This window comes from Mustela nivalis, assembly GCF_964662115.1.
Source record: "Mustela nivalis genome assembly, chromosome: 7".
In the NCBI taxonomy this organism is placed as follows: Eukaryota; Metazoa; Chordata; class Mammalia; order Carnivora; family Mustelidae; genus Mustela; species Mustela nivalis.
The window spans coordinates 35,238,406-35,254,667 of NC_139026.1; the positions used below are offsets into that span (position 1 = coordinate 35,238,406).

Here is a 16,262-nt window from a genome sequence, read left to right on the forward strand (position 1 = left end):
ACTAAGTCCTTAAGCTTAGAATCTTATGCTAATGGTAACATAGTCAGGATTGCTATGTGAACTTGTGTTGTTAACCAGTATATTAACTTTAAATCCATTTTCCCATTTTTTTCTTTCTCATCGTTTAGAAGTTACTGCTAAAAGAAGAACCCTTTCTAAGTATCTCAATAGCATAAAAATTTAAATGATTGTCCCATACCCCAGATAAGACATCCAGTAGCTAAAACTCTTTAATATGCCTCTAGTTCCTGAATGTTTAAAAACAAGACAACAGGCTCAAAATGGAGTCACTTATACTAAGACCCATATCACCAAACCAAAAGTTAATTATAATGATGAGCACTAGTTAGGTAAGCTGCCTGATAGACCCTGTCATCTCCAAAAGGAAAGTGACTTTGACAGAACCAATCTACTTTTTGCCTCCTTGTCCTAACTCCCTTCTGCCAATGAAAGTTTATTTGTACAGCTCCTTGGAACATCTTTCTTTCTCCTAGATAAGAAGCTGCTCAGACCATAAGTCACTGAAAAAAGCCAATAAGATCTTTGAAATTTACTCAGTTTAATGTTTTATTTTTGTTTAGGATGAATTATTTATTAATTAACTAAGTCTATTATCAAGACATTTCTACAGAAGTATTTACAGATAATATTTCTGAGTAGTACCAACCCTTTTTTAATCTCTAATTTTTAAGTTAAACCACATGATGTACTAAAACTTTACAGAAGAAAACCAGTTTGAGGCACTCTTAATTGAGAGGAAAAGATGGATCCTCACCACAAACCTATCTCCCTGAAAATGCTATAAAAATGATCAGGATAAAATCTGTCTTACACTAAGTAAAAAAAGGAAAACAAAGCAGCGCAGGAAACCAACAAAACAACAGAAAAAAAAAACTGATTATTTTTTTCAATCAAATGACTTACATTTTCAGTAAAACTAAATTGTCTCTGTCTCTTTCTCTCTGTCTACCTCTCTTTTATTTATTTATTTATTTATTTATTTTATTTTTTGGTAGAGTTTACCTTTCCAGTAACTGTGATCAGAATATCTTTAGCAACTTAAACCTGCGTTCATGCTAAAATTGCCCATACCGTAGTGGTGGTAGATATTACAACTGCTTCACAATCTCCAGGGAGACTATATATATATATATATATATATATATATATATATATATTTTTTTTTTTTAATGTAGAAAAGAGAGACAGAAAGGGAGGCAGAGAGATAATTTACCACAAGAAATATTTGCCCTGTAGTATGCTCCAGGTAAACAACTTAAAACTAGTTTAGTGTAATAAAAGATAATTTCCTTTTTCTTTTCTTTCCATTCACCCAGTTTTCACTAAAAAACAAAACAAAAAAACTTCATAAAACATTTCTTTCAATAAATAGCTAAGAAATATATGAACTCTTCAAGTCAAAACATCATGTAAGCTATATAGGCTTTTGGGTCTTAAAGGAAATTTTACATCTTCAAAGAATTCACTGCTAATTAAATCAACATTTATGCTACACTCAGGAATGAAGACAGCAAAATGGAAGACGCTTCCCAAGATCACTCCCTTCTCACACAGCAGTTTTCACCGATCTGCTAGCAAATATATCATTCTTTTGTTAACTGCAGATAAATTCTTAGTCTTCCTCCTTGCTTGCATTTTCACCCTTTTATTCTGTCTGGAGGGTTGGGTTTGTTTTTCCTGACAGCATTTGAGATTTCTAAGCTACCACAGTGGTGCCAGCCCATACTGTGCACAGTAAGTGAAGAAGAAACAATCTGGCTGTTGTTTTAACACTTTGCAAATAGCAGCTTATTTCTCCTGCTTGATTTTTTTGCCCCTGGACATCCGACAGAGCAGTATTCAATCCACCAAATAAAAAACAGGTTTCCCCTTCATCTTCCCCACATGTAAATTTGGCAATTTGAGATGAATATTTAAAATGCAAAGGAAAGTTTTGTTTCTCTTAATCATGTATTGGGATTCTTTTACACAATAAGAAATCTGTTACCTTTCTCAAAATTTTTCACTAAATTCTAATTACTCCTTGGAGTTTATGCCAACTGCAACAGCAAAGGACAAGGTTTTCTTTTCTTTTCTTTTTCTTAAATGGGTTCAAACAACAAGGCTTTGATCAAATTAATCTACATTGCTAAACTTCATAGCACACTGAGAGGATACAAACATGATTTTCACTGTTTGAGTACAAGAAAAGTTTTAGAAAGAGTACTTATTAAGCTTATATTTATATATAAGTTTATATATAAGTTTATTTATATAAGTTTCATAAGTACTCAATAAAATCATCTCCCTGGTGGAAACTACTGATTTTCCCTAGCAGCAACTCTTACTAAGTATTTTAGGTTACTGATTCTCAGAATTTGGTATGCAAATCAGTCACCTGTCTTATTGGGATTTTTTACCAAATCCTAAAATTTTGTTTCAGTAAATACACAAGTGGAACTCTTGAACCTGCATTTGGCTGCAGGTTCAAGAACAAAGGTGGCTCAAAAAGTTGATTTGATAAACACTCTTCACTACTCCTTATTGGTTTATAAGTTTACTATGAGATGCAGAGTATCATGAAGTGAATTAGGTCTTTTCCTGCAACCCAAAAAATCTTATGTTGAAGTCCCAACACTTAGGGTGACTGTGTATGAAAATGGGGCCTCAAGGAAGTAATTAAAGTTAAATGACATCAAAAGGGTAGAGGCCTGCTCCAATAGGATTAATGTTTTTATAAGAAGAGACACCAGAGGGGGAGCTCTCTCTCCATGTACACACTGAGGAAAGGCTATGGTGGGATAGCAAGAAGGCATCTATCTACAAGCCAGAAAGAATGTCCTCACCAAAAACCGAATCACCTGAACCTTGATGTTGGACTTCTTGTTTCCAGAACTGTGAGAAAAATTTCTATTTTTTGAGCCACTCAGTTTTTGGTACTTTGTTATGGCAGCCCAAACAGATTAATATACATGACTCTCATCAAAGAGTAGTTATTCCAGATCTCTGGAAACCATCTCTGGCCTCCTTCTCTTTACCCCTCTCCCTTTGAAAACTTACCCCTTGGACCACCCTTAGTATGCCTTAAAGAACTCATTAACCTACCTGGCTTCCTAAATACTTTATTTCATCTTGGGTGTATAATACATGGGGTCCAGTTTATAATACTTAAAATCAGAATAATAACACAAAGCTACAGAAAGACACAGGGAAGATGGTAGAAACCACTTAAATGAATAATCTACTCTCATCGTAGTCTACTTTTTTTTTCTTTAGACTTTCAAACTTGATTCCGTTAATACTGGATTATTATAATATATTAAGCATAGGTTCTTAACCGGGAGTCAATGCATGAATTCCAAGAATATACAAATATTGTTTACAAAATTTTAGTTATAGAAGAATTTCTCTGGTTAAAGAATCTCAATGGGATCCACTGATAAGATTTGCCTTAAGATATAAAAATCTACCTACTTAAATTATAGGATGTGTTTTTCCAGGTGCTTAAGGTATAAACAAAAGTTTCGTTTGCCAAATTAACTTAGTAAAATAACCCTACAAAAGAAGAAATAAAATCACCTATAAAATGTTTAGAAGCTTGGGTCTTAACATGAAAAAAAAAAAAAGTACAGTAACTATAATAGACCATTTCAAGTCCTTGGATCTTTCCTGACCTTTCCAATTCAAACATTGTCATCCTTTTCTCAAATCCTCTACCTTCCTATCTGTGCTGCATGGCGCTTATACTCCATATCTAGCTATCACCAGTTTATCTTTCTTTAGCAGACATTCTTTCCCCTTTGTAATAACTATGACTTACATGATGGAGATTGGAAACCATGCTGGAATTGTGAATAGCACAAAAACAATTTTTGAGGGAAAACCAGCACAAAGGCCAAAGAACAGGATTTCTTTTTTAATGCAAACACTGATACATGTTCTCTTTTCATTGGACTTACAGGTATTATTTATAAGCTGCTGTGTCTTATCCAAGCAACCACCCATATGGTCATGGAAAGAAATGAGTGAAATGAGGGAATATAGCCTATCAAATCTAAAACACAGGAAAATGTTTTAAGAATGGTTACATTTAAAAAGCAATAATTACATTCTATAACCAAAGTGGCAATAGTATTGATGTATGGTCATGAATTTGACAATTTGAAACTACAATAAGGTAAGTTTAAAGAAGTTTATAACATCAACTTTTTTTGGTAACTTAAAGAAAAGTAAACTAAAAAAAGCAATATAGAAAGTAGTTTTTAACAATTAGGATATATCAATCTTTTCATTTGAAGAGCTAAAAGATATGATGTATGAATAAAAAAATTTGACAAAGTTTTAGGTCTGCTCTATATGGTACTGATTCCAAACTAGAGCAAATGCTTATGATGAAGTTCATGAAATCAGCCCATAAAAATGGAAAACTTTGCTTAACTAATGTTGCCAAACTGAGATTCTTTTAGAAATGTTATAACAAAAACACAAGAGACTTTATCAATCACTGAATTAATTACAGTAATTTAGACTTAAAATTCTAAATGGAACTCAATCTGATATTGCCTCCTAAGGATTGTAAACATTTGCAAAAGTAATTTTAACCCATTTTTTACAACAGAAATTAGTTCAATACTATATGAGACTATATAGCTCTGGTTAATACCCACTGAGCTTAAACAACATTGACTATGCCATATTAATCACTTTAATTTTTCTAAGTTATTAAACACTGCATTTAGATTACTTTATGATCTACAACTATGACAACTCACAATAAATAATCTTGGATTGGACCACTTACCTTAATTCATAAATCTTCAGTGTTTCCTACTGATGAGGGAGCTTTACTTAACTTTTTTAAAAATAAGAAAATGCTAATATACTAACTATAATTCAACATTTGATATCCCCATATTACCTCATTTTAATTGAAATGTGGGTGATTATGAAGTTATGTGGTGTTATCAAACCAGTTCTTCTTCCCCTTAGACTGAATGTCCCTATAACTTCCTGAAGGATATCTAAAAAAGGAAGAAATGAGAAAAGTGATATTGTAGTGGTCTAATTGCAAGCTGGCTAAAAGCAGCTTGTTGGAAATTTAATTCAAACAACTTGGTCTGGGAGTAACTTGGCTTTCTCATATGAAATAAAATTAAGAAAGATATGGATACTAAGGAACAGGAACAGCTATCTGCTCCTGTAGGTGTAACATTTCAGACTCTCAAAATGAAGAAACCACCCAGTTTCTTCCTCGCTATGAGAAACCACACTGCAATACAGGCTATCAACTGGGGCCCGAATAATCTCCCAAAAGCTGAACTTGACTTCCATTTCCTGCAACACATTAGGCTAGCTGTTCTAAGAAAGCCTCCTGGTGCAGAATACCTAAGAATAGTGTGCAAAATGTACATTTTAAGAGAACTGTTTAAAAAATGTATTGATGAGCTGGCAGAAAAATAAGGGAAATTTTCAGAACTGTCAACAAAGTACAAATCCAGCAAGCCTAGACACACTAAAACTGGCATCCCCCAAGACTTTGATTTTAACTGACCACAAGCCTGATTTAAGAAAGCATTAAAAAGAAAAAAAGAAAAAGATATAAAGAAAAAGTAAGCCTAAGTCTGCAAGTTGGAAATTAGAATGGAGACCTTCACATAGTGCTGGATGCCTGAATGTCTTTTGACCCCAGTGGATGTGACTAAGACAATATATTTTTTTTAATATTTTATTTATTTGACAGACAGAGATCATAAGTAGGCAGAGAAGCAGGCAGAGAGAGAGGCGGAAACCAGGCTCCCCGCCGAACAGAGAGCCCGATGCCATGACCTGAGCCGAAGGCAAAGGCTAACACACTGAGCCACCCAGGCGCCCCTGACTGAGACAATATTATACGTTCATCATAACCTTTTTCTTCCTGGGCACAGAGGAAGATGTTCTTTCCCAGGCTCCCTGCAGTTTGTTTGGGGCTGTGTGACAGCAATCTGGCCAGTAGGATGTGGGTGGAAATAATGTACTCTTTCCAGACCTGGCTCTTGGGAGGTAATGTGTTCCACATATTAAAGTTAAAAAATGTGGGAAGACGGCCCACTCCACATCAGACTTGGCATAAGGAAAATAAGCCATCATTTTCTTAAGCCACTGAAATTTTGCGGCTTATTTTTAACTACATTTAGTCTAATAATTTTGATTATTATAATCACTGAACTGGGCGGGATGGCGCGGATTAAATAAAACCTTGCTCCTCTGAGAAAAATAATAGGAACACCTGACTTCAATAGACTATAATGCTGAAATTAGTACTAATAGGTATAGTAAAGGGAAAGAAACTCAAGCAAAAAAGTTAGAGTGTCCCCAGATTGTTAAAGCTCTCAGGTACATTGCAGATGAAGCACAAAATTTCCCTCTGGAAACAAATTTTAAATCTAAGATCAAATATTCTCAAAGATACAGTTCTAGGATTACATTACAAATAAAAATATCAAACCACAAAAGGAAAAAAAGCCACATGCGTGAAAGAGCCAAAGCAATAAACTGCAGAAGCAGAAATACAAAAGCTACAAATATTAGAATTGCCACAGAGAGATGATAAATGTTTATATTAATAAAACACTATAGTAAAGTTATAATTAAGCAATAACAGAATCTCTAAATTTCCCATGCAGGTCTGGAAAGAACCAAATATAATTTCTAGAAATTAAAATGTAGTAACTGAATTTAGAAACTCCAGATTAGACACTAATTAAATTCTGAAGAGAGAACAAATGAATTGAAGGAAATGAAAATAATATTTAGAATATAGCAAAGACAGAAAAAATATGGAAAATATTAGAGAAACTTTAAGAAATTTGTAAGCTAGATTCAGATGTTCCAAAGTAGGCTTATGAAAGTTGATGTCGGTGATTAGAAATAGAACCAAACAGAAATTCTTGAAATTTAAAACTCTTTGAATGGACTTAACAGCAGGATAAATATAACTAAATGGAGAACCAGTAAGCCGGTAGGAAGGTCAGAAGAAACTATCACAAATAAAACTTGGGGGGAAGGGGAAAGCAGCAGCAAAATACAGACAAGAGAATAAAAGATTCAGATAATAAAGTGAGAAAATATAATAAACATTTAACTGGACTACTAGAAAGAGAGCTAGCAAGACATACATAAAATCAAACATAATGACAGAAATTTCCAGAATTGATAAAAGACTCTTATTTGAGATTCAGAAAGCTAAATACAGGGTACGCCTGGGTGGTTGAGCGTCTACCTTTGGCACAGGTCATAATCCCAGAGTCCTGAGATCAAGCCCCGCATCAGGCTTCCCGTTTGGTGGGAAGCCTGCTTCTCCCTCTCTGGCTCCCCCTGCTTGTGTTCCCTCTCCCGCTGTCTCTGTCAAACAAATAAAAATCTTAAAAAAAAAAAAAAAAAAAAAGCTAAATACATCCTAAGCAAAGGGGAAAAAAGTCAAATAAATAAACAAATAAATAACCTACAATCAGACCCATCCAGAGAAACTGAAGAATAACAAATACAAAAGAAAATCTTCAAAGTTCAACAGAAAGGACAGAACCCTTAGAAAGAATTTACATTTACACCAACAATATATTTCTCAGTGATGGAAGGCTAGAGAGAATTGGATTAAATCTTCAAGGCAAAGAGACTAAATAACTTTCAGTGTATATCCAATTAAACCGCATTTTGGGAACTGGGATAAATTAAAGCCACTTTTTTTTTAAGATTTTATTTATTTATTTGACAGAAAGAGAGAGAGAGAGATCACAAGCAGGCAGAGAGAAGGGGAAGCAGGCTCACTGCTGAGCAGAGAGCCCGATGCAGGGCTTGATCCCAGGACGCTGAGATCATGACCTGAGCTGAAGGCAGAGGCTTAACCCACTGAGCCACCCAGGCACCCCAAATTAAAGCCACTTTTACGCAGACACTTAGCAAGAGTATTACCACTGACAAAAGCTCATTAAAGGAACTTCTAAAGAATGTACTTTAACACATTGATTTAAGAAGGAAAGCTAAGATGAAAAATGACTTGTACAGATAGAAAATGGCGAACATAGCAATCATTGAAAGCTTGACTTTACCAAACCACAATATTAACAATTCTTAATTGATGGAATTAAAAAGTAATGATAAGGGAACTTCTGTTTTAGAACAGAATAGGCCAGCACAGGAAAGCATTGTTGCTGCAAACGGGACACAGCCAGATAAACTATAAAGATATTTTTCAAGCTTTAGAGACCTTCAGAAGCAACACACTAAAACTTTTCCAAAAAAGCAAAACACTTTTATGTGAGCAAGGATGTCTATCTTTCTTTCCTCTGTGGGTACTTTCTGATTCCAGGTTTTTGTTCAAGAACGGCTTGGTCAGTCAGAGCCCAAGCTCTGGAGAAGAGAAGCTAGTCCAACAGGGAGTGGGTCTGACACACCAATATGACCAGTTGGAAACCAATTCGTCACAGACCATTTGCTAACTTCTGGGGCTATACAGGAAGAAGAGGAACTAAGCCAAAAGCTTCCAAAGTGTAAATTGCAGTTTCCGGGAGTTTTAGAGGAATAGGAGTGGCCAAATTCGAACATACCGTCTCACCTTCAAGGATATCTCCATATTTTGAAGAATTCCAAGTAGGAGACTGGAGAGCTGGGCTGATTATCTCTAAAAGGCAGAAGCTGAATTTTCTGGAGTCTTCTTCCAAAACTGAGACATGGAACCAAAACCACATGCATTAAAAAGAGAAAATAAAATATTAAAAAAAAAATGCAGGGAGAAGGAAAGCACAGCAAATCTGAGTGGGGTCAAGCAGAAATGAGTTTACTAATACTGAAACCTAGCACCAACCTTGATTAATGTCTGATTGGACTCATGTGTCCCAACCCTCATTCTATTCACCAACAAAGGAAAACAGTATCATCTGCAGCCTCTAGAATTCTATTACATACAACGTCCAACATGTATTAAGAAATTCCTAGGGCGCCTGGGTGGCTCAGTGGGTTAAGCCGCTGCCTTCGGCTCAGGTCATGATCTCAGGGTCCTGGGATAGAGTCCCACATTGGGCTCTCTGCTCAGCAGGGAGCCTGCTTCCTCCTCTCTCTCTCTGCCTGCCTCTCTGCCTGCTTGTGATCTCTGTCTGTCAAATAAATAAATAAAATCTTTTAAAAAAAAAGAAAAAGAAATTCCTAGAGGGGCGCCTGGGTGGCTCAATGCGTTAAAGCCTCTGACTTTGGCTCAGGTCATGATCCCAGAGTCCTGGGATCGAGCCCCTCATCATCAGGCTCTCTGCTCAGCAGGGAACCTGCTTCCTCCTCTCTCTCTGCCTGTCTCTCTGCCTACTTGTGATCTTTCTCTGTCAAATAAATAAATAAAATCTTTAAAAAAAAAAAAAAAAGAAATTCCTAGAAATGTAGAGCTGAGGGAAAATTACTGACTCTCACCAAAAAAAGCAGAGGGGAGATGACCCAGATAGCGGAGTTAACAAACAAAGACTTTCAAACACTTATGGTTAATATATTAAAAACAGTAGAGAAAAAGAGAAACAAAAGAGCTCAAATGGTAGAAAATTTGAGAAATCAAATTAAGAAGACCATGAACATTCTGCAAATAAAAAAGAAAATATCTGAACTGAATAAATTAGGACGAGTTGAACAGCAGACTCAGTTCAGTTGAGAACAGAACAAAATGAGGTTCTCGTTTTTTTCTCTGAACTAAGAAATGGGTTTTTAAAAACCAAAGCAAAAAGAAAAAGGGGTGAGAAAGCATACACCTATATAAAAATGTAAAAGATAGTAGGACATTGTCTATGTTCAGGTATCCCAAAGAGCAGACTTTGATGAAAAGATCTGCCTTCAGATAGATTAATGAGAGCTCTCAGAAAGTCACTGTTGGGAAGGGAAGCGGGACTGGGCAGGAGGATTAGAACTGACATGCTGGCGGTACAGGAGAGGCCTCGGTCAAAACTGTAGGAGTGCTGGCATTCAGATTGGCCTTCACAGATGTCCCAGATTGAGGCCAGAGAGCTGGGCATTTTTACCTCCATGCTGACCTGTCACTGAATGCAGTTGCCTTTGGGGAAGAAACATAAACTTGAGCAGAGCAGTGTCTTTGGCTGACAACTACGCAGAGCAGGAACTCAGCTGTGGGTTGTCAGCCGTTAACATTCCTAGCAGCTGGGGAAATAAGTGGGGCATCTGGGTTCACCACAGGCTGGTTCACCACAGCCTCCACTAAAGCCCACACTTCTGTGCTTGAATCCACCTGTTTACATAAGTTCACTCATCTGGGAAAAACTCCAGGATTCTGGTTTATCTCTTCTACGTAAATTTACAAGGACAAAGCTCTGATGTTCATTGTCTCTCTCCTCTGCTTATCATTCCAGATTCACCCTCAACTGCTTCCTCTGCTGGGTTAGGTGCTGTTTGTGGTAGGGTGACACAGGCACTTTTTCAGTCTCTGTTCACCAAGTCTTCCATTGGCTGCTCCCTTTATTAATTTACCATCAGAAGGGGGCAAAGAAGTGTCAAAGGACACAGCACTGGACCATTTGGGTTCTAAACACAATCTTCTCTACAGAAGATGTGTAACAGAAGCTCTGTCTTCTCCTGAGGGAAAGTCAATTACCAATGCCAACATGGCAAATTTTTCTAGCCAGCTAGTCTCTTAGAATGAGGAACCATCAGGGATCAGATAGCATCCGTGGAATAAAATTTGACAAGAATCTGACTCTGACTCTGAATCTGAAGGAAGCATTCCTTCTCTGGGAACTGGGCTCTCTATAAGCTTACAGTTCCAAGTTCAGGAAGTCTAAAATTCCCACGTGGATAACCAAGAGTGATGGTAAATGTAGCTACTCCTATTTCCGGTCCTTGCTTCTGGTTCTTTGTATTCTGACTACTCGAGACAGAGCACATTTTCGTTTTTCTAATGAGGCTGTATGCTGTGTTTGAGAAGATGGTGCCCTATCTTTGCAGGCTATCACCTCCAAGCAGGCCCTTTGGTTGCACCTTTAAAAATCCATTCCATTGCTCTATCAGACCACAGTTTCCCTATGGTGTGCAGGTGAGAGGACCAGCAGATCCCAACTCATGCACTTACTCCCGCAGTCCATTGGCTTCAAAGGGACAGGGCAGCAATTCACAACTAACTGGAAATGGTATAAAAGATATCAGTTCAAGGCAAGTTTTCAGGCACAAGTAAGTTGAATTAACAGATGGTTCAAATAACCCTGCTGCATTGCCCCTTCTACCTTAATCCATACTTACAACCTAATAAGATTTCCTTACAATAAATTGGCCATGAGAGAAAAAACAAACAAACAAACAAAAGCTCAGTTTACAGAAGGTGCTACAAGATCTCACAGTAAAATAGTTTATGTTCATACATCAGGATATTGTTCAACAATAAAAAATGAATGAACAATAACTATATACAAGTGGCATCACCAAGACAGTGACAGAGGTCATTCCCAATTTCGCTTGCTCTCATAAGAACAACAACAAACAACCATTTAAGAACAAGCAAATTCACCGAGGAAATCCTAGAACACGGGGGTAAGTACCCCCGGTACCACACATACCAAGAAAGACTGCATTCATGTCGACTGAATTGCCCCTCTCCCGGGCCAGCACAACACCACATGATGGAGAGCACTTCCGGAGCCTTCAGCTCCTCCAAGGGGGAAGAGAGAACCCAGGAGGGACAACCAGCACTGCCATCCCCAGCACTGTGTGTCACTCTGGGTCTGTGAGTGTCACTACTCTGAACTTGCCTCATGGGATTGCAGGGGAATCTGCCGGGCTCAATCAGTGGGACTCTGACTGTGATGGGGAAAGGGGGAGAGGTTAGCAACAACTAGCACATGAAGTCTGGCAGAGTTTATACCAGCTGCCCAAGTTAAAATCCCAGCTAGAGGTTTTCTCAACGGCAGCACCATATTGGTGGTGCCCTCTGACCAGGGAACTCTAGAGTGAAGATCTGCTTGATTCAGATGCTCTCATGAGGAGTTTTGCCATCTCAAGGGCACGCCCAGGCAAGAAGCGGAGTCACAACCCCACCTACTGTGGGGAGTGCCTCTCAGACACATCTGACCAGAAGAGCTGGCAGGAATCCCTGGAAGCTGTGTAGCAGAGCAATGCTCAAACCAAGAAGCGGGTAGACAGAGCTGATCACCCCCAGCGCAAAACCAGGACCAGACATGGAGGGTTTCTGTGCTACACACAACACAGGCTAGGGGATTAATTCTTAGCCAAGACTATGTGTAGCTCCTAGCTCCTTCCAGCTGGAGTCTGTTAAAGAGTTGCCTGGAATGGCCGCTCCCCTTCCCACCCAGGCAAGGGAGCTCTACCCACTCACTGTGGCTCCCAGCCCCATCTAACCAGGAGGGCTGGCTGATGAGAACATCTGGGAGCTGTCTTCCAGAGGCGCTATAGCTGAGGGAACAGCAGGAAGGGCCAACAGTTTACAGAGCAAAACCACTGGACCTGCTTGGCCAGGGAACTATTATGTTATATGACTTAAACTTACACAGTGATGTTTGGAAGTTATATCTCAATAAAACTAGGGGGGGAAAACTGCATGCATCAAATAGATTCCCCTCCAAAAGTTAATTTAGTGAAACATTATAATATAGAAGACCGTTTTTTACCAGTGGCTCTCAATCTAGGCTTCCCAGTACACTTATCTAAAGAGCTTAAAAAACATAAAACAAAAACTGATGCCCCGAAACCATTTTAATTATACTGAGGTGTTTGGTTGTCAGTATTGGTAAGCGCTTCTAATGTTATCTAGGTTTGTGAAACATCACTTGCACCCTTAAGATACCCTTTTGTGCATTTTTTATATTTTATAATTTTGTAAACAACCAAAAACACAGGAAATAAACTAGTGCTCTACCAGACTTGTTCTGATGTACTGACCAATTTTGCTCAGTGCTTCATGTCAGCGAGGTCATGTGTTAGTTTATTGGCCTTTAGAGACAAGACATATAAATGTTCTCATGAGGTAATGACTGCTCCCAGCCCAACTCAGTCAGCTCTATTGGCTTTTTTTCTTTAGTCACCACCTCATCCACAGATGAATTCCACCCGGGCCTAGCAAGCTTCCTGCATCAGAAGTAGGGGCATTTTTGGTTATGCTGTTTAATCTCCAATTTTTTGTATTTCTCTTTTCTTCTTTCTTGTTACATTTTTTCCTGACTTAGGCCTTCAGGCTCTATCACTTCAGCTTTCTTTCCTTTCTGACAATCACATTAGGAACTTTTCTTGCCACTACCTTTCCCTCACGGATATGTAGACAAATTCCCAATGAAGTGACAATTTTAGAAAGAAATAAGAATTAAAACTCATCAACTGATGACCTTGTCCTCTCAACTGGTGAAAGAAAAATAAATAATAATTTCATGAACTGAGGATATTAATTCTAAAAGCCCTACCATAGGTTTTTCTCTACTTTCATCAGTTCCTAAAAACTATACAAGAGTAGAATCAATAGTCGAGTTCTTAAATGTCACTTCTTCAGGATAGTGCTTTAATATCCTATAAAAACAGTATATTTTAAATATATCCCTGAATTCAAATCAGAGAAATCAAATGTGTAGATTGGAAAATTCGATCATCCAGGATGAAACTCACGGAAATGAGCCCAATCAAATCAATAATAGTTTTATTTTTATCATGTAAGCAAAGTCTAAAAATTCAAGCAAATAACACTTTGGGGACATTTAAGACATGAAACATTTCAAATTCCCCTTACTGAATGTGAGATGCTTAAATGTTAATGGTATGCTGAGAATAATTGCAGTATTTCATCAGTACTTTAGAGAATTATACTGGGATATAGCAAAGGTTTTTGTTATGAAAAATCTTGCAAATGAAGTATTTTTCTAACACCTTTTATGGGCCACTTTGTCACCATAAGTATTTAGTTAAAAGTAGAATATATTCTGAAATATTTCTAAATTTTCAGATATTTTTATTTATTTCCAGATGGCATCTTGAAAAATAAGAAATACGCTAGGCTTATTCGGATGTTTATGACATTTTCCAAAATATTTTCTTAGTATAATTGTTAACAGAGACTAAGTTTAGAGGTCATAATTTCCCAAACATGGTAGCAGAAAAAGACAGAAAAATATCAGTTACCAAGAACTAACATTAGAACTATTATATAAAAATAGTTAACTTGTGAGATAAAGACTAATTCATTCAAGTATATTTCAAAAGATTCCTAGCTTCTGGAAAGGAAACTTGTATAGGTCAAAATAGTCTTTTCAGGAAAGAAACTAAAATTAGGCAATTAACCTTTTAATCCACTTAACATTCTAATTCCCTTCATTTCCAAGTTATGCAGGCAGCACAAAGATAATTGTCGAAATTTAAAGGAATGTGAGAGAAAGTATGGTGGGGTGTGTGTGCATGCAGAAGTGCATATGTGTGTATACAGAGGAATTTGATAATAAAGTAAAAAGGACAAAAATTATATTAGATTTTAAAACACTTCTATTTTTTATGAAGGTTAAATTTGAGGTTATTATTTTTAACCTCAATAAATTAAGATGGTGATAAGTAATATATCCTGAATTTTTTAAAAAAGAAAATACATAATACTTAGAAAAATACATTTATCTACTTAGTACATAGTAGACTCCAGTTAAGATATTTGTACAAAGATGACCTAGGGCAGAACTAGAGCACATAGTGTATGTACTTTGGAAGTGGGTGTGAGAAGAAGGTGGGCATGTCAAATAGAGTCAACAAGTAAGTATCAGAATCTTCCTGCTTCTATCCAGTTGGGGATATGTGAATTTAGCTTAGGTAGACCTCATACAGAAACTTTTCAAACTTAAAGAATTTTAAAATACCCAATGCTCTCATAATATAGAGGCTACATTAGCTTATGCAACTAAGACATAGATCATTTCACAGAATTTGACAACCAGAAGAAAGGCAGACACCAGAGTGGCTGATTCATGAGCTCAATTATACTATTCAGGGATCAATTGGGGATTTTTCTTAAATCTTTCTGTATATCCATACTTGATGTTGTCTTTATGCTGACACTGGTGGTAGGATGGCTGCATAACTTCTGGTTTTTGGATCTAGATCCAACAACATGCTTATGAAGAAGGGAACACACCTCTTACAGTGACTCTTTTAAGAGTAAGAACATTTTCCCCTGAATTCCCCAGCACTTTTCCTAACATTTCATCAGATAGAATGGTCATACTCTTTTTGGAAAAGATCATTCCTAAGGGGTAACTTATTACCACACTGTGGCTGGACCATCCATTTGGGATAGATAGATGTTGGGAGATAACACCAGTTTTCACTATATGATATTGCTCAGCACATACAGCATTCATCATTCCATTTATTTAACAAATATTCCTTAGGTGTCCATTATGTGTTACAAGAGATATAGTAGTAAACAATGTAGTCTTTGGCTTTGATCTCATATAACTGACAGTCTACTGAAAAGGCAGATAGTTTTTAAAATTTTTGAAATAATTGAATAATTAAATTTTTTTAAATATCATTATATCTAACAAAATATGTACCATATGAGGAAAGCTACAAAACTCTGATGAAAGAAATTTAAAAAAAACTAAAAATTGAGGGCTGCCTGGGTGACTCTGTGGGTTAAAGCCTCTGCCTTCTGCTCAGGTCATGATCTCAGGGTCCTGGGATCGAGCCCTACATTGGGCTCTCTGCTCAGCCGGGAGCCTGCTTCCCCCCCCTCTCTCTCTGCCTACCTCTCTGCCAACTTGTGATCTTGTCAAATAAATAAATAAAATCTTAAAAAAAAAAAAGAGGAAGGAGGTATTATTTATACAAAACCCTGTAGGCCATATTTAAAAATCAAGACATGATATTAGGAGCAACCTGAAGACATTGAAGAGTTTTAAGCATGGGAAGAAAAAGATGAAAATACATGTTGAAAATGATTTCTCCAGCTACCATATTAAGAAAGGATTGCAGGGTGGCAGGAGCAGATCTAGTGAGCCTAGTTAGGGAGACATGGACATCACCCATAAAAAGAATTTCTCAGGAGGTAGGAATGGGGGTGGAGAGAAAAAGGCTGACTTGAAGGCTATTACAGGATAGAAATAAAAGCGTTGGTAATATATGGGGTGTAGAGGGTTGGAGAGAATGAGGAATCAGGGGTCTCCTCATTTCCTCAGTACAGCATAATATGATATATATAAAAATACCATATTTTAGGGGCACCTGGGTAACTCAGTTGGTTAAACAGCTGCCTTCAGTTCAGGTCG

The 16,262-nt window shown here is 37.1% G+C and overlaps 1 protein-coding gene across 5 annotated transcripts in view; it reads right to left on the reverse strand.

The window, feature by feature from the left end:
- LOC309868706 (uncharacterized protein) overlaps positions 1 to 16,262 on the reverse strand; it is a 207,670-nt gene that overhangs the window by 163,775 nt on the left and 27,633 nt on the right. For 3 of the 5 annotated variants that reach the window (XR_014313802.1, XR_014313805.1, XM_082738818.1), the window contains exon 3: positions 8,583 to 8,698. The exons of 1 other annotated variant lie outside the window; for it this stretch is intronic. Coding sequence is in view for 1 of the 4 variants with exons in the window: in XM_082738818.1 (XP_082594944.1) it covers positions 8,583 to 8,698 (116 nt within the window). In the remaining 3 variants the exon portion in view is untranslated. The remainder of the gene's footprint in view (positions 1 to 8,582; positions 8,699 to 16,262) is intronic. One more of the 5 variants, XR_014313804.1, reaches the window with a different exon arrangement.